This window comes from Capra hircus, chromosome 24, assembly GCF_001704415.2.
Source record: "Capra hircus breed San Clemente chromosome 24, ASM170441v1, whole genome shotgun sequence".
In the NCBI taxonomy this organism is placed as follows: Eukaryota; Metazoa; Chordata; class Mammalia; order Artiodactyla; family Bovidae; genus Capra; species Capra hircus.
Window position 1 is genome coordinate 20577034 of NC_030831.1, and position 27373 is coordinate 20604406.

Consider the following 27373-nt stretch of genomic DNA (forward strand, 5'->3'; position numbering starts at 1 on the left):
ATAAGGGTGGTGTCATCTTCATATCTGAGGTGATTGATATTTCTCCTGGCAATCTTGATTCCAGCTTGTGCTTCTTCCAGCCCAGCATTTCTCATGATGTACTCTGCATATAAGTTAAATAAGCAGGGTGACAATACAGCCTGACGTACACCTTTTCTTATTTGGGACCAATCTGTTGTTCCATGTCCAGTTCTAACTGTTGCTTCCTGACCTGCATACAGAGTTCTCAAGAGGCAGGTCAGGTGGTCTGGTATTCCCATCTCTTTCAGAATTTTCCACAGTGTATTATGATCCACACAAAGGCTTTGGCATAGTCAATAAAGCAGAAATAGATGTTTTTCTGGAACTCTCTTGCTTTTTCCATGATCCATTGGATATTGGCGATTTGATCTCTGGTTCCTCTGTTTTTTCTAAAACCAGCTTGGACATCTGGAAGTTCACTTATTGCTGAAGCCTGGCTTGGAGAATTTTGAGCACTACTTTACTAGCGTGTGAGATGAGTGCAATTGTGTGGTAGTTTGAGCATTCTTTGGCATTGCCTTTCTTTGGGATTGGAATGAAAACTGACCTTTTCCAGTCCTGTGGCCACTGCTGAGTTTTCCAAATTTGCTGGCATATCAAGTGCAGCATTTTCACAGCATCATCTTCCAGGATTTGAAATAGCTCAACTGGAATTCTTTTCCCTTAGAACTTACCAAAACCTGAACCTGATGTGTGAGGCAAGCTTAAGTGTTAGGTGTAGTTACCTTGCAAGAGGAACTATGGTCTGAAGCGCCAGGTACGAGGTCTCTGCACATGGTATCCTATAAGCAAATGAAACTAGACCAAGGCCAAAGGGAAAAAAAAATGTTAGATTTTATCTTATTATCCAGATTCTATTTTTATTTCCTGAGAATTGTTAATGAGCTTTGCCCATGACACCATGCAAATTTTTGACTCTCAAAAGGAAAGCAGATTTTTAGTGATTTAGGCAGATTGGGAAAACAGCCTTCTCAATGTAGAATACATGCAGAAGCCAGATTCCCAGCATCAACCAGAGATGAACCCTTCAAGCTGGTCCTTCTAAAGAACCTCAGGTTGGCCATGTACAGTCTACTCCACTCTACCCACCCACCCCCCAAGCCCTCCAGGTGCCTCACCTTGAAGCCCTAGCTTCATGTATTCGGTTCAGTTCAGTCACTCAGTCGTGTCTGACTCTTTGCGACCCCATGAATCACAGCATGCCAGGCCTCCGTGTCCATCACCAACTTCTGGAGTTCACTCAAACTCACGTCCATCGAGTCAGTGATGCCATCCAGCCATCTTATCCTCTGTCGCCCCCTTCTCCTCCTGCCCCCAATCCCTCTGCATCAGAGTCTTTTCCAATGAGTCAACTCTTTGCATGAGGTGGCCAAAGTACTGGAGTTTCAGCTTTAGCATCATTTCTTCCAAAGAAATCCCAGGGCTGATCTCCATGTATTATCTGATGTATTATCTTTATGTAATTCTTTGATTTGTGTAATAAACTCTTGTTCTCTTTGAATAATCTTATAGTCTTAAATTTTCTTTTCCGTCTGTAAAGAACTTTAATGTCTTTGGAATCTCGGGTTCCAAAACGTCTACTACTTTTTGTTTGGCTCTGTGGCCACAATTTTTAAGTCATATTAATGACCATTTCGTCTGATCTGCACACATTCATTTGTCCTGAAGGTGAACCCACAGATGCAAACTCTGTCTATCAATCAGGATTTTTAGTGGCAGACCATAGAATACATAGCTTGTTAAAGGCTGGAAAGACACTGTAGCCAGTTAAGGCAGGAAGGACTTGAGAGGCATTAGCCCATAAAATAATTGGGAGATTAAACAGAGCAGATTCTAGGCTGAGAACCAACCAAACTGTGAAAAGGATGCTAAATGGGACATACCTGCAGCTAGGAAGCTGTAGAATTGAGAAATTGCTGCTGCTTCTGCCACACTACAACTCTCAACCCCATGAGATCAAAATACGTTTGCAACTATGCTTGTAAAAAGAGCCCATCACCCTACTTACCCCTCTACCTCACCTGCTCCTTCTCTCCTTCCAGGTTTTATGCCAGCGGGTTTCCCTGCAGAAAGCATGGCCTCCAGCAGGCGCCTAGCTGCAGTGGAATCTGGGAAATGTAGTCTTTAGCCAGCTGGTCAATAAAAGACAGGAAAGCACATGAGGAAGGAGCAGGAGTAGGTATTAATGAAGCCAGTCTGCCGGAACGGCCAGGTCATCCTTCACAGCCCAGGTTAGTTATGCATAGTTTATGACATTTCCATCACTTTTTCAGTCTTTATCTTCCTCCCTCCAACCTAATTTCAGTGACCCACAGGGTCAATATATTACCCAATTTAATATGTAATACATATTATTATCTTGAAGTTTTCACTGTTGATTCATGTTTGTCTAACCAGGCAATGAGTTTCTTGAGACAGTATCTCCTTAAATTCCTAATCTCTGGCAGAAATTTTTCCCAAGCTGAGGACATGCCAGGTCCTCATTAAATATCTGAGATTGTTGACTCAGAAACTGTTTTCTACTAGGGAGTGAGTTCCAGTTATTTATTGCTGGGTAACAAACCACCCCCAAACCGTGGGTTGAAACAGCAATTTAGTCTCTCTCCCATTCCTGTGGGCTGACTGGGCTTAGGTGGGACTGTCTGCATTTCGCGTCTCAGACGTTTGCAATGAGATTGCAGCTAGGACTGGAATTACCTTCTGGCTCAACTCGACTGGAAGTCCCATATGGCTTCAGCACTCACATATCTGGCCCCTCAAGGCTCCCCAGCATGGCCTCTTTGTCCAGAAGAGTAGCTTGGATTCAGTTTGTGATGGCTCAGAGCAGAAAGAGAGGAAACGGGGACTGCCAGCCGTCTTGAAGTCCAAAACTTGCATGGTGTTTCTTTGCCATATTTTATTGGTCAAGGAAGTCACAGACTAACCCCTGTTAACCTCTCTTCACAGAAGCAGAGAAATAGACTTCACCTCTCAATAGGGAACTGATATGGGTGGCAGAGAAGGAAGAGAGTGATAGCACCCAACTTTGGAGTAAGTTACCACAGAAAGTATTCCCCTGTGGCATGCCACAGGTATCTAGAGCAAACTATGCTGTGTCTGAAGACCTGGCTTTCTTCATTCAGTATTTCCTTTCATCCTCTGCCGTATGGATTATTCCAGCCAGGCAGCTCATAAATGCTTGTCATTGATCACAAAGGCGGGAGAGCAGAATTGGCTCTGTCTGATTGCTGGGTCTGTGGAGCACTCCCTTTTTCATTAGTTGAAAGCTTCCCATGGTGGGTTTCTGTGCTTCGAGGAAAGGGCTCTCTTCAACTCTGGGAATTCCTTCACCAGCAACAATCCTATGTGACACCTCTTCTTGATCTGATGACATCTAACAATCCTAAAATGGACTGGGATAACACATTGTACCTTAACTATGAACATAATGTGACTTTTAATTTTGATTACATTTTAACTTGGTTTAATGACTCTTTTGCCTTACATCGGTAACTGTATAATGGGGTTTGTTTCTAACAGTCTGAAAGCCTTTATGTTACAGATGGTTGTTAAGCTCCTATGAATGCCACAACCTCCTCCAACTATACTGTCCCTGGATCAGAGACCCTCAATATGAGGGTAAGGCAGATATGCTGCCAGAACAATTTAGGGCCTGTGCCCCTGGCCAGCAGGAAGTAGCTACAGAATGAGAGCAACACCCCTTTTCCCTTGGCAGCCATGTTCTCCTAGACAAAGAAGGGGGTAATGAAAGAGTTAATTCTTATGTAGGTTGATAAGGCCCTCAAGGAGGAAGGGGTCCAGGGCCCTCAAGAAGGAGAAAGGGGTCTGGGGCTCTCGAGGAGAAAAGGACAAACTTTTTTTTTCTGCATTGTTTTGTCTTAGTCACATAAGACATTTTCTTTAAGTCCAGAGCTAATGATCACACAACAAAATTCATCTTGCTCAAGGGTATGTTTTTCCATAAGCTCGTGCTAATGATTATATAATAACAATGCATCGTGCTCAAGGACATTTTTCTTCTTCTTAACAAGAACCTTCTGACTCATCTTACCTTAAGATGTGTGTTGTGGGAATGGATCTGGTAAGAGCTTTCTATTGTTAGTTCTGATCTTGTTCTTCTAAAATGTATGTTGTGGGAATGGGTCTGATAAAAGTATATAAGGCCTTGATAAGAGTAGCAAGTGAAACACTCTCTCTCTCCCCCTTCGGATGTCTGTCAGAAGCTTTTTCTGTCCTTTTACACTATAATAAAACTTCTGCCACACAAAAGCTTTGAGTGATCAAGCCTGGTACCTGATCCTGAAGCTAAATCTTCTTCTTCGGAGATCACGAATCCAACGTCATTCACTGTTAGCTATCATCTTGGGGGCTTTTCAGATGACACCACCCTTATGGCAGAAAGTGAAGAGGAACTAAAAAGCCTCTTGATGAAAGTAAAAGAGGAGAGTGAAAAGGCTGGATTAAAACTCAACATTCAAAAAACTAAAATCATGGCATCTGGTCCTATCACTTCATGGCAAACAGATGGGGAAACAATGGAACAAGTGAGGGACTTTATTTTCCTAGGCTCCAAAATCACTGCAGATGGTGACTACAGCCTTGAAATTTTTTTTTTTTTAACTTTACAATATTGTATTGGTTTTGCCATACATCAAAATGAATCTGCCACGGGTGTACACGTGTCCCCAATCCTGAACCCTCCTCCCTCCTCCCTCCCCATACCATCCCTCTGGGTCATCCCAGTGCACCAGCCCCAAGCATCCAGTATCCTGTATCGAACCTAGACTGACGATTCGTTTCTTATATGACATTATACATGTTTCAATGCCATTCTCCCAAATCATCCCACCCTTGCCCTCTCCCATAGAGTCCAAAAGACTGTTCTATACATCTGTGTCTCTTTTGCTGTCTCGCATACAGGGTTATCGTTACCATCTTTCTAAACTCCATATATATGCGTTAGTATACTGTATTGGTGTTTTTCTTTCTGCAGCTCCAGTTTCATCTACCTCATTAGAACTGATTCAAATGTATTCTTTTTAATGGCTGAGTAATACTCCATTGTGTATATGTACCACAGCTTTCTTATCCATTCATCTGCTGATGGACAGCTAGGTTGCTTCCATGTCCTGGCTATTATAAACAGTGTGCACCCTTGAAATTAAAAGATGACAGCATATTAAAAAGCAGAGACATTACTTTACTGGCAAAGGTGTGTATAGTCAAAGCTATAGTCATATGTGGATGTGAGAGTTGAACCAAAAAGAAAGCTGAGCGCCGAAGAATTGATGCTTTTGAACTGTGGTGTTGGATAAGATTCTTGAAAGTCCCTTGAACAGCAAGGAGATCAAACTAGTCAATCCTAAAGGAAGTCATTCCTGAATATTCATTGGAAGGACTGATGCTGAAGCTGAAGCTCCAATACTTTGGTCACCTGATGCGAAGAACTGACTCATTGGAAAAGACCCTGATGCTTGGAAAGAATGAAGGCAGGAGGAGAAGGGAATGACAGAGGATGAGATGGTTGGATGGCATCACCGACTCAATGAACATGAGTTTGAGCAAGCTCCAGAAGTTGGTGATGGACAGGGAAGCAAAGAGTCAGACACAACTGAGCATCTGAACTGAGTCAGATACTACTTCTCATGTCACATGTTATTAATAATAAACCATACACAACTTGTTATTGCTATTATTTCTAAATATCCTCATGATTTTTTGGTTATCTGTGTTATGATTTATAATAAATATATATTTAGACTTTGTCACTGTTTCAGGCACAGAGTTCCTAAAACCCCTGGAATTTCCTAAGTGATAAAAGAAGGTGCCTTTTGTTAGTGAGGTGACTGGAAAGCCCTTGGGTAACCTAAAGATGGGGCCAGTTCCCAAGGGAACTAACCAGGATTAAAGGGTTGGAACTTTCACTCCCCCACCTGATTTACATGGAGGGGAGAGAGTCTGGAGGTTGAGTCATTTGCCAATGGCCAGTTATTTAGTCAAGCATGCCTGTGTAATGAAGCCTGCATAAAAAACCAAAATAGTGCAGGGAGTTCCCAGTCTGGTTAACCAGACACTTCCTCATGCCACTGTGCCAGGCCTCAAACTCGACAAGGACAGAAGCCCCTTTGTTCAGGACCCAGCCCTACACATCTTATCTCCCTGTTGATCTGTAATATCCTTTAAAATAAACCAATATTCCAGTGAGTAAATGGGTTTTCTGAGTTCTGTGAGCCCTTGTATCAGACTCATCAAACCCAAGGGAAGGATCATAGGAACTCCTGATTTATAGCCAGTCCGTCAGAAGCACAGATAACAGCCTGGACCTGCAGTTAGCATCTGAAGTAAGGGCAGGCTTGTGGGAACGAGCTCTTAACCTGTGGGATCTGAGGCTTTCTCCTGGTAGAGTCAGGATTGAGTTAAATTGTAAAACAATCAGCTGGTGTCAGAATTGCTTGGTGGTGTGAAGAAAACTTTCCCTCATGTTGGAATTAACTACTAAGGCAATACAGTAGAGAAAACATTAGGCTTGGTACCTGCACCTGTGGTCAGAGATTTAGTTCTGTGAAATAATTAATGTAATATCACTGAACCTGTTTCCTTATCTTTAAAGTAATGATGCCGGCTTCACATGATTGTTGAGTCAGTGAGATAACTTATAGCAGTTTCCAGAAATACAGCATTATAGAAATGGAATTTATTGTGTGTCCCTGTCTTCCTCACCCCCAGTACCTCCTCCTTATCAGTGCTGAAGTGCTGGATAGCAGAGTCTCTGCAGTGGGTACTTCCTAAGCAACTTGTTACATGAAAGTTTTTAAAGTCAGTATGTTGACCAGTTGTCCTATCCTGGAGATGTACAAAGATTAAAAATGGTATGTTGTCATCTGTGCTACATCACAGCATTTCTGTCTGAACCTGTAGCCCTTCCATGTAGGTCTGTTACAGGCTGAAGAATGGTGTGTTTGTGTCTCTCTCAGCCTTCTCACTGATAGTGTTGCTGTTGGCTAGGAATACCTGAGGCACTCACCTAGGCCTATACTACTTGGATGAGCCCCACAGACATTTCCCAGACTGAAGCTGATGCAGTGGTTGGATCAAACATTGTGGTTTTTGTTATGACTGAAGATATACCTCAGCGGCAACCATCGGGGAACCTTGAAAAAGATTTTTTTTTATTATACACAGGTCCTGGGCATACACATGGTATGCCCGCAGCCACACAGCCAGATAGCTGGGAGTGAGTGAACAGACCTGGGTCTTTGCTTTTATTAGGACCCCAGAGTTGTGTATCTAGGGTTTTGCAGGTTTACACTTTATTGGTGGAATTAAAACAAGAGGGGGAATTAGGACATCTGAAGGGAAAAGGTGGCTCATTCAAGTAGTCAGTTATCCAGGTTACCCAGGGCTTTCTAAAAGGGGAAATTTGTGAGTCGGGGGTGGCCTCATTCCTCATCTAGTTGTTTAGTTAGTAACTGTGTCATACAACTGGCAATTTGTCTATTCAAGATGGATGTATTTGAAATGGATGCCTCAGCAAAACTTAGTGTCAAGTACTTACATTATGTGTGTGTCCTCTTGTAGCCCTAGGCATTAAATTTCACTGGGAGTATAGTCAGATGACATCCCTACGTAACCAGCTGTGTTGTGGGCCAAGAATTCTGTATTCTTCGGTCCTACTGTAGGTAGAGTACTGGGCTGCCAAGACTAATTGAAGCTAGACTCTGCATTTGCATAGGATAATTGCTTTAACAGGCTATGCCAGGGGGCAAATAGTGACTTTTGAACATATTCTTCATTTTTCAACTAGACCCATACTTGGAGTCAGAGGATTGGCTTTGTGGTTTAACCTCTCAGCCTCAGTGTCCTTGCTGTAAAACTGAATAATGGCATTTATTATCTACTGTCTTAGTTTTGGTGGAACAGTGCCAAATGAGACCACCCTTAAAGGGATAAAACAGTGTCTTCCACCCTAACCAGTCAGAGGCATAGCAAGGATTCACCCCAGGTCAAATGGCTTGAAGCTCACTGGTGTTCTACCACAGTACCATGCTTCCCAACACATTAGAAAGAACCTTGAACAGAAGGTAGAAGAAAAATTGTGTATATGGTACTTTTTACTTTTCCAAGGTATCTTCATCTCCGTTTCCTCTCTGTTTCTTCATTCCTGTTTTTGCTTCACTTATTGAGGAAGGTATTATTGTAATTCTTGTCTTACTGAATGCCAAAGGAGGTGAGCACTCATCTAAGGTCACACAGCTAGTGAATGCGTAAAGCATGACTATGATGGTGGAGTCCCGATTTCTTAGCTAGTGTATTGGGCTGTTGCTGCATTCCAAGATTTGACTCTTCTGAAAACTCGAGGAAAACTTTGATACATGGAAAGGATACTGGCATAATTATCACTAGAAAACTACATGGTCTTAGCTTATGGGACCGACTGCTTTTGAGGGACCAGCTGCTTTTATTACAGGGGTAACAAATGCTCCTCAGAGGGATCTGGTATTCCTAGAGCAAACTTCAACAGTTCATCAACGTTTCTGGTAGAAATAAGTGAGATTGGACCAACCACTCTACTCTCTGCTTCCTCTTCCAGAATCATCCCCAGGTGTGACAGAGGTGACCATCATAGAAAAGCCTCCTGCTGAACGCCATATGATTTCTTCATGGGAACAAGTAAGTGTCACCCTGTTGAATCCTCACCTCCCAACGAAGAGCAGTCAACTTCAATGCCCCTGAGAAGGAAAGACTGGACAGGAGACTTTCTCTTAGGCCACAGCCACCTTCAAGTTAGAGTTCATCTTTCTCTCTGTTTCTGTTCAGGGCTGTTAACGCTCCCTTCCATTCCATGCCATCTCCCCAACACGGAGCATCTCCTCTGAGCCTGTCTTAAGGAGGCAGTGGAACATTTGAAGTTGTATATATACACAGCAAAGCTGAAAATCCAGCAAGGGAAGAAGGAATTAAATATTCATAAGCATGCTGGGCAGAACGTGGTTAAGTGTTGCAGAGAAGTACTAACCAGATTAATAGCAAATGCTTTCCAACCCTCCTCTGAACTTTCATTCATTCATTTATTCAGTAAAAGATTTAAGCTCCTAAAATGGGCCAGGCATTGTGCTTGATGCTGAGTCCTAGAGATTCGGGGGTAATCAATAAAGAACACAATTTCCTACCTCTTGATCTTGTCTGAGACATAGTATAAGTCATCCCAGGTATAATTACATAGCAGATCAAGCTCTGTGAAAGAGAGTTTATGTGAGCATTGTCAGGAGGCCTGACCTAGTCTGGAGGTTGAATATTTTTCCCAAAGAAGTTATGAGAAGTTGTTAACCAGATAGATGAGATATGCGAAGAAGATGCTTTGAGCCTGTGTGAAGGCTTCAAGACAGGAAGGATTACATTTTTGAGAGCATAAAGGGGGTCCTTGTGGCTAAAGCACAGGAGAATGAGGGAGGGAGGTAGATAAGGACCAGGACATGCAGGGCTTCTCAGACCATCAGGATTTTGTTCTTTACATTTACCAAGGGAAGCCACTGAAATGTTTTAAGTAGAGAAGTCAGATTTCCGTTTTGGAAAATAACTGTGGCTGAGTAGCAAGCAGCAAATGGATCTGACTAGGGAGCACAAGGTCACCTTGTCACTGAGTGAGTGCTGCTGCCATATCAGGTAAATTATTTCATTTAATCCTCATAATAACCATGGCAAGATCAGTGTCGATATCTCTGTGTAATAAATGAAAAATGTGAGGGTCAGAGAGGTCAAGGAATTTGTCCAGGGCCACGTAGCTACCAAGTAGCAGACCCTGGATTGTCTGCCTCTAAGCACGTGCCCTTTCTGCTCTACCAGACTACCCCTCCTATGGGGGGCAACACTATGGCAGCCTTGCCCTCGCCAGCCTGGCAGCCCCCAGGAATGTGGGCATGGTCAGTCCCTCTGAAGAGCTCCCACCCTCCCAGGGCTGAGCAGTGGCTTTACTGGTGTATCAGTAGTTGGTAGTTAAGGTTTCTCTCCATGACCTCTGCTGAGCAGTACCTCAGCTCTTAGCATGGACTCACTCAGCTTCTGCTCCCATTTTTACTTACAGTACCTAAGAGAAAACGAAATTCCAGAGCAACGTCTACTGTTAAGCTCTTGCTAGCTGATGGTGCTGGTACAGCTGTGGCTATGCCAGCCAGGCCTGTAGACTTCGTGGATTACATCCCTTCTTATTCTTAAAAGGTTTGAGTCAGGGCTATAGGGAAAACTGCCTTGGGACTCTGTGAGAATGAGAACCTCAAGTTTTTCTGTCTGCTGAAGAGGAGATTCCTAGCTTAGAAACCCAGGTTCATAGTTCAGGATGTTTTCTGTCTGCTGAAGAGGAGATTCCTAGCTTAGAAACCCAGGTTCATAGGTCAGGATGGGAGGATGAGAGGACAGGAGTGCATTTTCTGGGGTGGAACACCATTAAAGCTGTGTCATTATGCCACTTATTTATTGAGGTAGTTTTTGAGGCATAGTCTTCCTGTGTCTTATACTTATTTCCCAGAATTCTCTAATTCTTGGTGCATTTGTTCCAGTTTTACTTCTGATATCATGGTTTGTTCATTTGTAGCATGCCTTCCATGACTGCTTTTTATATCCAGTGACACTGAGAACTAATCTGCCTCCTGGACAATGCAACTTTTGGGGGTTCCCATTTAGCTTAGGCTGATATTGAGGAGAATACAGTTGTAGAGCTGGATAAATAGCCATCAGCAGACTGGAAGAATTAAAGGATATGCACGAGAGAAATAGATTTTTAACTGAGACAGCCAATAGAACATTTTCTTCAGACATATTGAGTTGGGGGAAGTTTTGCAGGAACTGCAGCACACAGGCTCAGTAGTTGTGGTTCACAGGCCCAGTTGCTCGGAGGCGTGTGGAATCTTCCTAGACCAAGGGTTGAGCCTATGTCCTGTACATTGGCAGGCAGATTCTTAACTACCGGACCACCAGGGAAGTCCCTGGGTGTTTTTGCGGTCGTTGTAGTTATTGAGTTGTGTGAGCTCTTTGTATATTTTGGAAATTGAGCCCTTGTTAGTCTCAGCATTTGCAAATATTTTCTCCCAGTTTGTACCTAACTTGTCTTTTCCTTTTGTTTATGGTATTCTTTGCTATGCAAAAGCTTTAATTTTGATTAGGTCTCATTTGTTTATTTTTGCTTTGGGATCCCTCAGAAAACATTGGTATGTTTTATGTCAGAGAATGTTTTGCCTATATTCTCTTCTAGGAGTTTTGTGATGTCATGTCTTATAGTTTTAAGTCATAACCCATTTTGAGTTATTTTTGTGTATGATCTGAGGGTGTGTCCTAACTTCACAGATTTACATGCAGCTGGTTGTTCCACTTCTCCAGTACTGCTTGCTGAAGAGACTATCTTTCCCCACTTTATATTCTTGCCTCCTTTATTAAAGATTGATTATCTATAGGTGTGCAGTTTATATCTGGGCTCTCTATTCTATTCCAATCTGTTTTTATACCAGTCTCACACTGCTTTGATTACTATAGCTTTTTAGTATTGTCTGAAGCAAAGAAATAGAGGAAAACAACAAAATGGGAAAGACTACCGATCTCTTCAGGAAAAGTAGAGATACCAAGGGAACATTTCATGCAAAGATGGGCTCAATAAAGTACAGAAATGGTATGGACCTAACAGAAGCAGAATACATTAAGAAGAGGTGGCAAGAATACGCAGAAGAACTGTACAAAACAGATCTTCATGACCCAGATGATCATTATGGTGATTATGATGGCCCTCACCTAGAGCCAGACATCCTGGAATGTGAAGTCAAGTGGGCCTTAGGAAACATCACTACGAACAAAGCTAGTGGAGATGATGGAATTCCAGTTGAGCTGTTTCAAATCCTAAAAGATGATGCTGTGAAAGTGCTGCACTCAATATGCCAGCAAATTTGGAAAACTCAGCAGTGGCCACAGGACTGGAAAAGGTCAGTTTTCATTCCAATTCCAAAGAAAGGCAATGCCAAAGAATGCTCAAACTACCACACAATTGCACTCATCTCACACGCTAGTAAAGTAGTGCTCAAAATTCTCCAAGCCAGGCTTCAGCAATATGTGAACCATGAACTTCCAGATGTTCAAGCTGGTTTTAGAAAAGGCAGAGGAACCAGAGATCAAATTGCCAACATCTGCTGGATCATCAAAAAACGAAGAGAGTTCCAGAAAACCTTCTATTTCTGCTTTATTGACTATGCCAAAGCCTTTGACTGTGTGGATCACAATAAACTGTGGAAAATTCTGAAAGAGATGGGAATACCAGACCACCTGATCTGCCTCTTGAGAAACCTATATGCAGGTCAGGAAGCAACAGTTAGAACTGGACATGGAACAACAGACTGGTTCCAAATAGGAAATGGAGTCCGTCAAGGCTGTATATCGTCACCCCGCTTATTTAACTTATATGAAAAGTACATCTTGAGAAACGCTGGACTGGAAGAAGCACAAGCTGGAATCAAGATTGCCAAGAGAAATATCAATAACCTCAGATATGCAGATGACATCACCCTTATGGCAGAAAGTGAAGAGGAACTCAAAAGCCTCTTGATGAAAGTGAAAGAGGAGAGTGAAAAAGTTTGCTTAAAGCTCAACATTCAGAAAACGAAGATCATGGCATCTGGTCCCATCACTTCATGGGAAATAGATGGGGAAACAGTGGAAACAATGTCAGACTTTATATTTTTGGGCTCCAAAATCACTGCAGATGGTGATTGCAGCCATGAAATTAAAAGACGCTTACTCCTTGGAAGGAAAGTTATGACCAACCTAGATAGCATGTTGAAAAGCAGAGACATTACTTTGCCAACAAAGGTCCATCTAGTCAAGCCTATGGTTTTTCCAGTGGTCATGTATGGATGTGAGAGTTGGACTGTGAAGAAAGCTGAGCACCGAAGAATTGATGCTTTTGAACTATGGTGTTGGAGAAGACTCTTGAGAGTCCCTTGGACTGCAAGGAGATCCAACCAGTCCATCCTAAAGGAGATCAGTCCTGGGTGTTCTTTGGAAGGACTGATGCTAAAGCTGAAACTCCAATAATTTGGCCACCTGTTGCGAAGTCTTGACTCCTTGGAAAAGACTCTGATTCTGGGAGGGATTGGGGGCAGGAGGAGAAGGGGATGACAGAGGATGAGATGGCTAGATGGCATCCCCAACTCAATGGACATGAGTTTGAGTGAACTCCAGGAGTTGGTGTTGGACAGGGAGGCCTGGTGTGCTGCAATTCATGGGGTCACAAAGAGTCAGACACGACTGAGCGACTGAACTGAATTGAAGTCCAGAAAGGTTATGCCTCTTGCTTTGTTCTTTTTCCCTACGATTGCTTTGGCATTTCTGAATCTTTTATGGTTCCATATAAATTTTAGAACTATTTGTTCTTATTCTGTGAAAAATGTTTTGGGTAATTTGATAGCAATCAGATTGGATCTATGGATTGCGCTTGGGTAGTATAGCCATTCTAACCATATTAATTCTTCTAGACCAAGAGTATGGGATAGCTTTCCAGTTTTTTTAATCATCTTCAGTTTCCTTCACAAATATTTTGTAGTTCTCAGCATATACATCTTTCACTTTCTTGATGAGGTTATACCTAAGATTTTTTTTTTTTTTGGATGTGACTTTCAAAGGGACTGTTTACATTCCCTTTTCTGATATTTCATTGTCTGTTTAAAGAAATGCAGCTGATTCCTGTGTCCTGCTACCTTGCTGAATTGATCAATTCTAGTCTTGTTTTGTGTGGTCTTTAGGGTTTTCTGTATATAGTGTCATGCCATCTTCATATAATGACAATTTTATCCGTCTCTTACCAATTTGAAATGGGCTTCCCAGGTGGCACTAGTGGTAAAGAACCCACCTGCCAGCACAAGATGTGAGAGATGCAGGTTCAATCCCTGGGTCAGGAAGATTCCCGGAGGAGGGCATGGCAACCCACTCCAGTATTCTAGCCTGGAGAATCCCATGGACAGAGGAGCCTGGCAGGCTACAGTCCATAGAGTCACACAGAGTCAGACATGACTGAAGTGACTTAGCAAGCGCCAGTTTGAATTTTAATTCTTTCCCTTGTCTGATTGTTCTGGCTAGGACTTATACTGTGTTGACTAGAAGTAGTAAGAATAGGAATCCTTGTCTTCTTCCAGAATTTAGTGGGAATGCTTTCAGGTTTTCACTGTTGAGTATCGTACTAGCTGTGACTTTGTCGTAAATAGCTTTTATTATGTTGAAATATGTTCCCACTATACCCACTTTGGTAAGAATTTTTATCATGAATGGATATTTAATTTCACTGAATGCTTTTTTTCATCTGTTGAGATGATTGTGTGGTTTTTGTCTTACCATCACATTGATTCATTTGCGTATGATGAGCCATCCTTGTATGATTTAATCCTTGGATGAACCCAGCTTTGTTGTGGTATATGATCTTTTTTATGTATTACTAGATCGGGTTTGCTAATATTTTGCTGAGCATTTTTACATTTATATTCATGAAAGATATTGGCGTATAATTTTCTCTTCTTTTTGTACTGCCTTTGTCTGGTTTTGTTCTCAGGTGATGGTGACTTCCTAGAATGTCTTTGGAGTGTTCCTACCTCTTCGATCTTTTGGCAGTTTGAGAAATATCTGTGTAAGTTCTTCCTCACATGTTTGGTAAAATTCACCTGTGAAACTATCTGGCCCTGGACTTTCTTGTAGGGAGGTTTTTTTTTTTTTAATTACAGATTCTATTTCACTTCTAGTGATTGGTCTGTTCAAGTTACCTATTTCCTCTTGATTCAGTTTTGGTGGGCTGTGTGTTTCTAGAAAGTTGTCCATTTCTTCTAGGTTGCCAAATTTGTTGACATATAGTGTTCATATAATTGACATCTAATTGTTCTCTTATAGCTTTTTGTCTTTCTGATGTATCATTTCTTAGTTTGACTATTTGAATCTTCTCTCTTTTCTTCTTGTGAGCCTGGCCAGATATTTGTCAGTTTTGTTTAACCTTTCAGAATACCAGCTCTTTGGCTTCTATTGATTTTTTTCTATTGTTTTTTAGTCTCTATTTCCTCTCTGATATTTATTATTTCCTGCCTTCTGCCAACTTTAAGTTTTGTTTGTTCTTCTTTAACTAGTTCTTTTAGGTGGTGGATTAGGTTGTTTGAGATTTTCCTCGTTTCTTAAAGTCCTGTATTGATATGAAATTTCCTCTAAGAACTGCTTTTGCTGCATCCCATAGAATTGGTATAGTTGTATTTTCATTGTCATTTGCTTCAAGGTATTTTTAAAAATTTCTTCTTTAATTGTTGACCTGTCGGTTTTTAAGTAGCATATTGTTTAGTCTCCGTATAACTTTTTTTTCTCATTTCTTTTTCTGTGGTTGAGTTCTGGTTTCATACCATTGTGGTCAGAAAAGATACTTGAAATAATTTCTATACTCTTAAATTTGCTGAAGCTTCTTTTGTGCCCTAGGGTGTGATCAGTCCTAGAGAATGTTCCATGTGCACTTGAAAAGAATGTGTATGCTGTGTTTTTTTTAATGTAATGTCCTGGAAATATAAATTAAATCTAACTGTTCTATTTTGTCACTTAGAATCTCTGTTACCTTGTTGATTTTCTGTCTTGAAGATCTGTCCATTGATGTGAGAGGGGTGTTAAAGTCCCATACTATTACTGTATTCCCATCAACTTCTCCCTGTATATCTGTTAGTACTTTTATGTATTTGGGTGCTTCTATATTGGGCGTTTGGGCGCTAAAATTACTGCACATGGTGACTATAGCCATGAAATTATAAGATGATTGCTTCTTGGCAGGAAAGCTGTGACAAACCTAGACCCTGTGTGACAAGGCAAAGACATCACTTTGCTGACAGAGGTCCATATAATCAAGGCTATGGTCTTTGCAGGGGTCATGTACAGACATGAGAGCTGGACAGTAAAGAAGGCAGAACACTGAGGAATTGATGCATTCAAACTGCGGTGCTGGAGAAGACTCTTGAGAGTCCCTTGGGCAGCAAGGAGATCAAAACAGTTAATCTTAAAGGAAATCAACCCTGAGTGCTCTTTGCGAGGACTGATGCTGAAGCTGAAGCTCCAATACTTTGGCCACCTGAGGCAAACAGCTGATTCATTCGAAAAGACCCTGATGCTGGGAAGGATTGAAAGCAGAAGAGGGTGACAGAGGATGAGATGGTTGGATGGTGTCACTGATTCATTGGACATGAACTTGGGCAAACTCTGGGAGATGGTGAGGGAGACAGAGAAGCCTGGTGTGCTGCAGTCTGGGGGGATCACAAAGAGTCGGACACAACTTGGCGACTGAGCAGCAGCATCGTATTGGGTGTGCAAGGAGTCGGGCATGACTGAGCATGAGCGTACAGTACATGTGTTGGGTGCATATTTGTAAACGAGTGTAATATCCGATCCCTGTATCGATCCTTTTATCTTTATGTAGTGTCTTTCTTTATCTTTCTTTGTAGCCTTTGATCTAAAGTCTATTTTGCCTGATAGGAGTTTTATGACCCTCTTGTAGCTTTCTTGTGATTTCCATTTGCACGAAATGTCTTTTCTCTTCCCCTCACTTCAGTCTGTGTTTGTCCTTTGCCCTAAAGTGAGTCTCTTGTGGACAGCATATTGTTTTTCTATTTAATATGCCACTCTGTGTCTTTTGACTGGAGCATTTAGCCCATTGACATTTAAGATAGTTATTGATAGATATGTTTTTATTGCCATATTAAACCCTATTTTCATGTTTTTTAATTTTATATTTATATTTTCCTGATTTTATATTTCTTTGTCCCTTTCTGTTTTTTCTTTTGTAGTTTTATGATTTTCTTTTGTTTCACACTTATGTCATCTTCTCTTTGGTTTTGGGGAATGCATTGTATGTTTTTGCTTTGTAGTTACCCTGTTTTCAAGTTTGTTAACTCCTTCTTGTACTTACTTGCCTTAGACTTATAGTCATATAGATGCAAACACATTCTTGGAAAAAAAGATCTACATTTTCTTACTCTTATTTCCCACATTTTATGATTTTGATCCTCTTTTACATCTTCATATTCATCATTTTGCTGTTCACTGTCTTTATCACTTTCACAGAAATTTAATTTATTTTTAAAATCAGTGTACTGGCTCTTTCCTTAGATTCTTACTACTTTCTCTATTTAGAGAAAATCTTTTAATATTCCATTTAGGATAGGTTTAGTATTGTTATATTCTTTGAATTTTTGCTTATCTGCAAAATCCTTAATCTCTCTTTCTATTCTAAATGATAATCCTATTGAGCAGAGGACTCTAGATTGCCGATTTTTCCCTTTCAGGACTTTGAATATATCTTGCCCCACTTCCTTTTGGCCTGCAGCTGTTTCTGTAGAGAAATCAGCCGGTAGCCTTATTGGGGTTCCCTCTTTGTTAACTTGTTAACTCTTTGTTTTTCTCTTGCTGCCTTTAGAATTGTCCCTTTAACTTTGGCCATTTTTATATGTCTTGGTGTAGGTCTGTTTGCATTTACCTTGTTTGGGACCCTCTATGCTTCTTGTACCTGGATATTGTTTCCTTCTTTATGTTTGGGATGTTTTCAGTCACAGTGTGTTCAAATGCATCTTCAGTCCCCTTTTCTTTATCTCCTCCTTCTGGGGTTCCTATTCTATGTACATTGGCGTGCTCCATATTATCCCATAGGCCTCTCACACTGCTTTCATTTTTTTAAATTTGGCTTTCTGTGTGCTGTTCTGCTTGGTTGATTTCCATTATTCTATCTCCCAGATCACTTATTCATTCTTATGTATTATTCATTCAGCTTTTCATTGCCTTTAGCTCAGCTTTTGTCTCAGTGAGTGAATTTTCTAATTTTTCTTGGCTCCTCCTTATAGTTCCTAGTTTCCTTTTACAGTAATCTGCATTTCTCTCAATAGTCCTTAACTTCTTCAGTATTTTTATTATCTCCTTTTTGAACTCATTGTCTATTAGAATGAAGAGGTCTGTTTCATTGCTTGTTCAAGATCAAGGGGAATTCTCTTGATCTTTTATTCAAGAGTGGTCCTCTACTTCATTTTGCTTATATTTCTCTTGCTATGTGAGTTTAGGAGAAACAATTATCTGTTGTGGTCTTGGAGGGCTATTTTTATGGAGGAGCATCCCTCTGTAGCTTGGGTAGGTTTAAGATTTTTTGATGTGAGAGCTGTTTTGGGTGTTGATTCCTGTTGCCTCTTCCCTCAGTGTATGCTGGCCTCTGTCCCTTTGATAGGAGGAGTAACTGGTGTCGTGGCGGCCAGAGCCTGCCCTGGTTGTTGGTCAGGGCTTCCTCCTTGCTCTGTGGTTGTGCTGCCCAGTGGGAGCTGAGTCTGTTCTCTCGCTGTTGGAGTAGAAGCCCCCAGACCCATTTCTGGGCTTTGGTGGAGGGAGGTGGAATGGGGGCACACACACTGGGAGAAGAGCCGGAGCTGCACCCCCCCACCCCCACCCCCTGAGTGAGCTGTGCTGTGCCAGCTGTCATCTGTTCTGCCACCTTACAAAGTGCTCTGTTGCTGGCACTGCCCTGGGCCCCATCTCAATGGGAATGCCAGCAACTGGCCCTGATGCCCCCCCTGGCATTGCTTCCACAGGACCACCAGTGCAGATCAACCAGAGTCAGGTCCCAGGACCACATTCATCACTCATCTGGACCACAGCGGGAGCTGCAAAGGCAGCTCAGACCCTGGCCCAGCCCAGTCCCCAAGTGCACGTGCCCGCAAAGCCCTTGACTGCTGAGGCCACACCCGTTCCAGCCAAGGACACACCCAGTGTCTACTCTGAGGTCCTACAGGCACTGAATTTACAAAGCCAGTGGCAGAGGTGTAAGATTGCGGCTTGCACAACCACAGCTTAGATTTCAGCCCTACTTCCCTAGTTGCATGGCTTCTGAGGCTCAGCTATGGGTTTAGCCCCACCTCTGCAAGTGGGCAACCTGCTGACATTTACTCCCACCACCCCCAAGATGGTAACTGGGCCACAAGAGCTTTTGGAGACGGGAGCCCCTTAGGCAGCATCTGGGAAGACATGTTCTCACAGGGCCCACAGAAGCAGGGCCAGTACACAGAGAAAGAGGCTATGATGTCAGCCTCGTCCCCCACTTCATACTCCACTTAACAGTCGTGCTTTGCTTCTGTTGCCCACCTGGGTTTCTTCCGTGAACACCCCCGGCTACAGCTACACCACGCTCCAGCCCTTTCAGGCTATCTCTGTACAGCCAACAGCAGTCCCCTTCCCGCCCCCGTTCTCTACCCGCCAAGTTCCAGTGCCAGCCCCACTCACGCCAGCAGACCTGCATCTCAGGCTGGGACGCACAGGGCAGTGGTGCAGTCCTCTGCAAGCCTTTCTCTGTGCGGCCTGTCGAAGCCTGATTGCTGGGTTCCCCTCTGAGCCTCTGAAGCTCGCTCTCTGTCCCAGCTCCTCTCCCTGCTGCTTAAGTGGCTTCATCCTGTGGGAACATTTCCTCTTCCCCCTCAACACTCCCCCTGCCAGGGGTACAGGCCCCATCCTGCTCCCTCTTCTCTTTTCTTTTTTCTTACCCAGTTACATGGGGCTCTTTCATGTCCTCTCAGGGGTCTGAGGTCTTCTGGTAGTGTTCAGCAGGGGTTCTGTGAGAACTGTTCCATTTGTAGATGTATTTTTGATGTACTTGTGGGAGGAGGTGAGTTCCACATCCTTTTATTCCGCCGTCTTGTTTGGAGTTAGTGTTATAGAAAGATTCATCCACTTCTAATATTTCATGATCCTTTGCTGCAAATGTAGGAAGAAAAGGTTAAAAAAAAAAGCCTAAATGGCTATCTATATCTGCTGCAATCTCCTAAAATTAGAGAAAAAAAAATAGACAACCTCTTTTTATTTTAATGCATTTCACCATTTTTTTGTTGTTGTTCTTTAAACAACAGTTTCAATCTCCTTGGTTTTGTGCAGTTTCATGACTCACGTTCCCTTTGCCTGCAACCTGCCTTTTATAATGATGGTAGTTAGTGAAATGTCTGCACCAAGCTTTTCATCTTTTGCGCACTGTGAAGGCGTCTGCCTCTTAATTCTCATAGCATCCCAGGGTCAGGAGAGTTCTGTTTTTAAACATTTCAGTGACATTTCATAGTTCCAGAGTACAGTACAATTCTTGATTGGTTAGACTGTTCAATTTCCAGATAAAAATTCAATTTACTAATGGTGAAACTATGGCCCAGGAGACCAAACAGTTTGCCAGAACATCATCCCCTCTCTTTTTAGCCTCACTTTTTCTAAAGTCTTCAGGGTGGATTCTGAACCTTCCTGCAGATGTGTCCCTCACATGCCCCTGCTCTGAATGCATTGTAAGCATCCCAGATGGGAGAGAGCAGCCTGCAACACCTTGTCACCATGGTCCCTCACACTGAGCGCTCACTCTGCCCCATAGTTCTTCTGTGACAGATACGTCCCCCTTCCGCTCTCCAGTGCCTCCCTTCCTCCATCCAGACCAGCAGCTGCCTGAGAGGGTCTTCCCCACCTCTTCAAAACTAAGAACAAAAATAAAACTTTCAACCTTACATGTATTTTGAGAGGGAGACTGACGGTTGTGTGGAGAAAGAGTGGCTGCATCTCTGAGTCTTCAGCAACTCAGCTCTGTCCCCAAACTTGGATACCCCAGCCACCAAGACAACTGGTTCCGGTTAACCAGGCCTTCCCCGTCTCCTTAGGAAGGAGTTTGAGAATGCACCAGAGAGTTCTCCGGGGATCTCACCCCATCCTTCCACAGCCCTTCCGGGCTCTCTCCTCCCAGAGGAGAGTTTCAGTAGGCGCAGGTGTCCTCCCTGCCTGAGGTTTCCAGCTAGGTCTCAGTGCTCCGCATCAGTGGCCATCCTGGGCAGCCCTTCCTCTGCTTTTGTTGCACATGGACTCATAGCGTGCCCACCGCGGATAAGCACCTATGGAAACAATGATTTCCATGTTCTGGCTGTGGCTCTTTGCTGAACTGATCCTCCCTCCCTGGCTGCCCCCACCACCTAGTGAAGTGGCCTCTGAAAGACAGGGAATGATGGGGCACAGGATTCTCAGAAGTACAGCAAGTGAGCAGGAGGCCATAGACGGGCTCAGGCAGTGCTCAGGAAGGCTGCAGGAATCAAGCTGATGACTCCCAAAACATTAGAGAGGCTCAGTCTGTCCAGGTGATGAAGTAGTAACAGCTTGTGGTGGACTTTCGAGCAGCACTCAAAGAAATGATTGTAAATAGCCTCCTCAGGAGGTGGAGAAAAAAATCAGAAGTTGGGAATTATGTAACCGAGTCATCACTGGGATAAAGGGAGATTGCAGTGCCGTGGGGACGCCACTCTTACTTCACACACTGGTCAGCGGCTATTCTCCCTTCTTGACTTTCTCTCAGATCCTCTCTCATCCTTACACTTCAACTGCCATTTGCTTTCTGCCAGTCTTCCTTCTTTTCCTTCTTTCTCATCCCCTAAAAATAGAGACTGACCCTAAATCTGGCAAGAGAACCTTCTGAAGTGAGGAGATTTCTCCCTGCAGAAGAGCAGTCTCTTTCCACATCGTGCAGGAGAGAATGAAAATGGCAGGATCTCTGAGTTGCTGGCCAGGGCATAGGAGCCTCCCAAACGTGATGCCCCTGCAGCTCAGCCCTGTGTCCACAGAACATGCTCTGGACGTGAGGCTGTGTGATAGCCTCCCACACCCAGCCTCTGCCATGTGGAATCAGTTGACATCTGCAGCCTCTTTCATGTTTTCCTCCTTCATCTGCCCTCACTGAAGCACCTGGAGACTTCAATTACTCAGCCAAGCATGAAGAGAGAAAGCAATGATAATTAGGTCAGTCTTCTATATCACACTGCACATGATAAAGCGCTCTTAAAATAATGATGTAATTAATAAACTTATTAACAAAATGTTTTAAAAATGTTCCGAGTAAAAATAAAAGTGGCTTCCGCACTAGAAGCCACACTCAGAAGGAAGGGCTGGAAGTTGGGCTGCCAGGCGGTAAGGTCCACGGCAGGGAGGCAGCACAGCTGAGGCCGCAGTGATCTCTATGAAAATGAGAGCATGTTGACTGTTTTTTTGAACCTGGTCTGCTTGACATTTTGCATCTTTATGTGAGTATTTGAGATGTTTTAAACACTTTATTTCACTTTTTTTCCTACTTTTATGAATTTTGAGTAATTTTTTAAAATACTAGTATAAAATAATACCAAAATTTCTTTTTTGAGTGAAATAGATACTGTGTCTTATAATCACTCTTATTGAAATTCTCCAGCATAACTTAAAGGTGATCAATGCCCCCAGACCTTCTCAGCTGGGATCTTAACGGAATCTGGGTAGTTTCCTTGTGTCCACCACTAGATGGCGCTGGTGACCAGCATCTCATATTGGATGCTGACCTTTGGGGACGACAGAAGGAGCAAGAACTTTGTCAGAATACCGATAACTATTGACTTCCTGTACTAGGGCGCCACGGGTCAGGAGAAAGGTATTTTGTGTGCACACTTTTCTCTAAGAAAGCACAGACAGTGTGCACCTCCAGTCTTTTATAGACTCAATCTTAGAGATTATTCTTAAACCTGGATTCACAGAGTTTGACAGTCAAGGTCACTCAGCTTGTTGCAGAATTGGGAAATAAATTCAGATCATCCTGTTACACTCAACTTCTTCACACATTGGGTGGTACCTGGAATCGACTGACAGTGTGACCTAAACAAACTTGATACAAGCAGTGTTCAGTATCACATCTCAAAAGTGTCCAGTAAGTAGAAAGTTTGGAAGTTGCCCCTCTGCCTGTATAAACAGGACAAGAAGAAAGAAAAGTAATTGGAAAACGCATCCTTCTGTGCTCAGTAGTCTGATTGGCTAGAAAAGACTGGCCAGACGCATGCAGAGGTGTGAGTTACTTAGAATTTAATGAGTGCTCCTAGTAACTCCTGAAAAGAATCACAGCTTTTTTTGGATGATTTGCTATTCATATGAAATATTTGCTTATATTCTATTGTGCTTCTTTTTAAGAACTTTCAGAACCATTAAATTCATTGCATTAAATCCTCTAGAAGTATATACTTTTTACCTTAATCAGTTCTCACTGGTCTAATAATTTGTTTCAGGAAATAAGTTATGAGCATGGTTCTGAAATTTCCAGAAGTGACTGCTTTGTTACAACATCATCAGAACTGTAGGGTCTCTCTTACACCACGTTCCTGCAGGTGTTAACTGTGCAGGTCTTTCAGCTCCTTGCTGAAACATATCCCTAAGTATTTCATTCATTTTGATACAATTGTCAATAAGATGGTTTCCTTAATTTCTTTTTCTGATAGGTGGTTATTCTTGTGTAGAAAAGCAACAAAATTTTTATATTGATTTGATACCCTGCAGCTTTACTTAATTCATTTCTTAGTTCTAAAAGTTTTTTGGTGGAGTCTTTAGGATTCTATGTAATACCATGTCATCTGCCAACAGTGGTAATGTTACTTCTTTTCTGATTTGGATGCCTTTTGTTTCTTTTTATTGCCTAATTTCTCTGCTTAGGATTTGCAATAAACTTAGCAGGAGTGGCCATCCTTGTCTTCCTGATCTTGGTGGAACAGCTTTCAGCTTTTAACCCTTCAATATGATGTTTCCTATAGGCTAACTTATGTTTCCTCTCTACCTATATGTTGAGAGGTTTTTGTTTTGTTTTGTTTTTTAATCATGAATGGATGTCTAGTTTTGTGAAATGCTTTTTTGACATCTATTGAGGTGATCACATGCTATTTTTAGTGTTTATTTGTTTTTGGCTGCAGCAGGTCCTAGTTGAGGCACATGGGAGCTTTCATTGCAGCCCACGGGCTCTGCAGTTGCCGCGCGTGGGTTCTCTAGTTGAGGCACGTGGGCTCAGTAGTTGCAGTGCACAGACTGTTGCCCCATGGCATGTGGGATCTTAGACTTCCCTGGTGGCTCAGATGGTAAAAAATCTGCCTGTCAATGCAGGAGACCCAGGTCTGATCCCTGGACTGGGAAGATCCCTGGAGAAAGGAATGGCTACTCACTCCAGTATTCTTGCCTGGAGTAGTCCATGGACAGAGGAGTCTGGCAGGCTACACACAATGGGGTCACAGAGAGTTGGACACGACTGAGTGGCTAAGATTTCATATGTGAGATCTTAGTTCTCCGACCAAGGATTGAACCCACATCCCCAGCATTGAAAGGTGGGTTTTTAACCACTAGGCTACCAGTCAAAGTGAAAGTGCCAGTTGCTCAGTACTAGCAGCTTGTACTAGTTTTGGTCTTAGTTTATTCTTTTTTCTTTGGTTCCTTGAAGTGTAAAGTTGCATTGTTTGCTTAAGAACTTTCCTATTTCCTGATACAGGCACTTACTGCTATTAATTCCCTTCTAGAACTGCCTTTGCAGCATCCCATAAGATTTAGTGTATTGAATTTCCATTTTTATTTGTCTCAGGATATTTTTAAATTTCTCTTTTGATTTCTTCCTTGACCATTGGTATTCAGTGGCGTGTTTTTTAAATTCCACATTTTTGTGAATTTTCCCATTTCTGTCCTATAATTGAGTCTAGTTTCATACCATTGTGGACAGAAAAGATACTCAATATGATGTCAGTCTTAATTTTGTTAATAGTTTTGTGGCCTAACGTGTGATCTGTTATGACTGTTCCATGTACATTTGAGCAGAATCTGGATTCCGCTGATTTTCAATAGAATATTCTGTATATGTTATGTCCATCTGGTCTAACATGTCTTTATATCCATTGTTCCATTGTGTTGCTGTTTCCCCTTTAGATCTGCTAATATTTGCTTTATCTGTCTTGGAGGCATAAATATTTATAAATGTTACATCCTGTTGTTGGATTGACCCCTTTATCATTATATACTGTCCTTCTTTGTCTCTTGTAGGACTCTTGTCTAGTATAACTATCCCAGCTTTCTTTGATTTCCATTTACATCCATCCATTAACTTTTAGTTTGTGTGTTATTACATCTGAAGTGAATCTCTTGCAGACAACATAGTTCCATAATTTGGCCTCCTTTCTTATTCATTCAGTCACTCTTTGTTTTTTGATTGTAGAATTTCTTCATTTACATTTGAAATAACTGCTGATAGACACTGCCTTCCTGCTATTTTGCTCACGGTTTTCTAGCTATTTTATAACTCTTTGGTATTTTGTTCCTTTCTTCCTTTGTGATTTGATGATTTTCTGTAATGCGGTGCGTAGACTCATTCTCTTTATCTTCTGTGTCTGCTATAGGTTTTTGCCTTGTGCTCATCATGAGGCTTGTATTTAAATGTAACAATCTAAACTGATCACTGCTTCTTTGAATGCATTTTAAAGCTTTACAATTTTACTTTCCCCACCACACATTTAAAAAGATGTCACAATTTACATTCTTTAATCTTGTGGATCTATTAACAAATCATTGTAGTTATACTTACTTTCACTACTAAAACACACTTTTAAAGTGTCATCTGTGTGCGTGCTCGGTCACTTCAGTCGTGTCCAACTCTTTTTGACCCTGTGAACGGTAGCCCACATGGGGGTACCACATGGGGGTAGTTCATGGGGACTCTGCAGGCAAAACTACTGGAGTGGGCTGCGATTCTCTCCTCCAGAGCAACCTGCCCCGGGGACTGAACCCGCTCCGGCGTCGGCAGCGGCTTCTGCGCCACAGCGCCACCTCAGTGCCGTCACCGTGGGGGTTTCCTACTTTGCCTTTTAAACTTCACGCGTTGTCTCTAAGTGATTAACCCACTGCCATGGCAACCTTATTCTGAATTTAACTATACTTTAGCTTTTGCCTGTGAGATTTATACTGTCATATTTTTCCTGTTACCAATTATCACCCTTTTGTTTCACTTTAAAGAAAGCCCTTTAATATTTGTCGTTCGGTTCATTTCGGTTGAGTCGCTCAGTCATGTCTGACTCTTTTCAACCCCATGAACCACAGCACACCAGGCCTCTCTGTTCGTCACCAGCTCATGGAGTCTACCCAAACCACGTCCATCGAGTTGGTGATGCCATCCAACCATCTCATCCTCTGTTGTCCCCTTCTCCTCTGGCCCTGAGTCTTTCCCAGCATCAGGGTCTTTTCAAGTGAGTCAGCTCTTCGCATCAGGTGGCCAAAGTTTTAGTTTCAGCTTCAACATCAGTCCTTCCAATGAACACCCAGGACTGATTTCCTTTAGGATGGACTGGTTGGACCTCCTTGCAGTCCAAGGGACTCTCAAGAGTCTTCTCCAGCACCACAGTTCAAAAGCATCAATTCTTTGGCGCTCAGCTTTCTTTATAGTCCAACTCTCACATCCATACATGACTACTGGAAAAACCATAGCCTTGATTAGATGACCTTTGTTGGCAAAGTGATGTCTCTGCTTTTTAATATGCTGTCTAAGTTGGTCATAACTTTCCCTCCAGTGAGTATGCATCTTTTAATTTCATGACTGCAGTCACCATATGCAGTGATTTTGGAGCCCCCCAAAATAAAGTCAGCCACTGTTTCCACTGTTTCCCCATCTATTTGCCATGAACTGATGGGACCGGATGCCATGATCTTTGTTTTCTGAATGTTGAGCTTTAAGCCAACTTTTTCCCTCTCCTCTTTCACTTTCATCAAGAGGCTCTTTAGTTCTTCATTTTCTGCCATGAGTGGTCTCATCTGCATATCTAAGGTTATTGACATTTCTCCCAGCAATCTTGATTCCAGCTTGTGCTTCTTCCAGCCCAGCATTTCTCATGATGTACTCTGCATATAAGTAAAATAAACAGGGTGACAATATACAGCCTTGACGTACTCCTTTTCCTATTTGGAACCAGTCTGTTGTTCCATGTCCAGTTCTAACTATTGCTTCCTGACCTGCATACAGAGTTCTCAAGAGGCAGGTCAGGTGCTCTGGTATTCCCATCCTTTGCAGAATTTTCCACAGTTTATTGTGATCCACACAGGCAAAGGCTTTGGCATAGTCAATAAAGCAGAAATAGATGTTTTTCTGGAACTCTCTTGCTTTTTCCATAATCCATCGGATTTTGGCAATTTGATCTCTGGTTCCTCTGCTTTTCTAAAGTTCTGGAAGTTCATGGTTCATGTATTGCTGAAGCCTGGCTTGGAGAATTTTGAACATTACTTTACTAGCATGTGAGATGAGTGCAGTTGTGTGGTAGTTTGAGCATTCTTTGGCATTTCCTTTCTTTGGGATTGGAATAAAAACTGACCTTTTCCAGTCCTGTGGCCACTGCTGAGTTTTCCAAATTTGCTGACATATTGAGTGCAGCACTTTCACAGCATCATACCTTAGGATTTGAAATAGCTCAACTGGAATTCCATCACCTCCACTAGCTTTGTTTGTAGTGATGCTTCCTAAGGCCCACTTGAC

At 42.4% G+C, this 27373-nt stretch overlaps 1 protein-coding gene across 1 annotated transcript in view; it reads left to right on the forward strand.

Moving 5' to 3' along the window:
• The window catches only part of TPGS2 (tubulin polyglutamylase complex subunit 2), a 65870-nt gene that overhangs the window by 14638 nt on the left and 23859 nt on the right, over positions 1-27373 (forward strand). The window contains exon 2 of the mRNA XM_013974316.2: positions 8612-8691. Within this exon, the coding sequence (XP_013829770.1) occupies positions 8612-8691 (80 nt within the window). The remainder of the gene's footprint in view (positions 1-8611; positions 8692-27373) is intronic.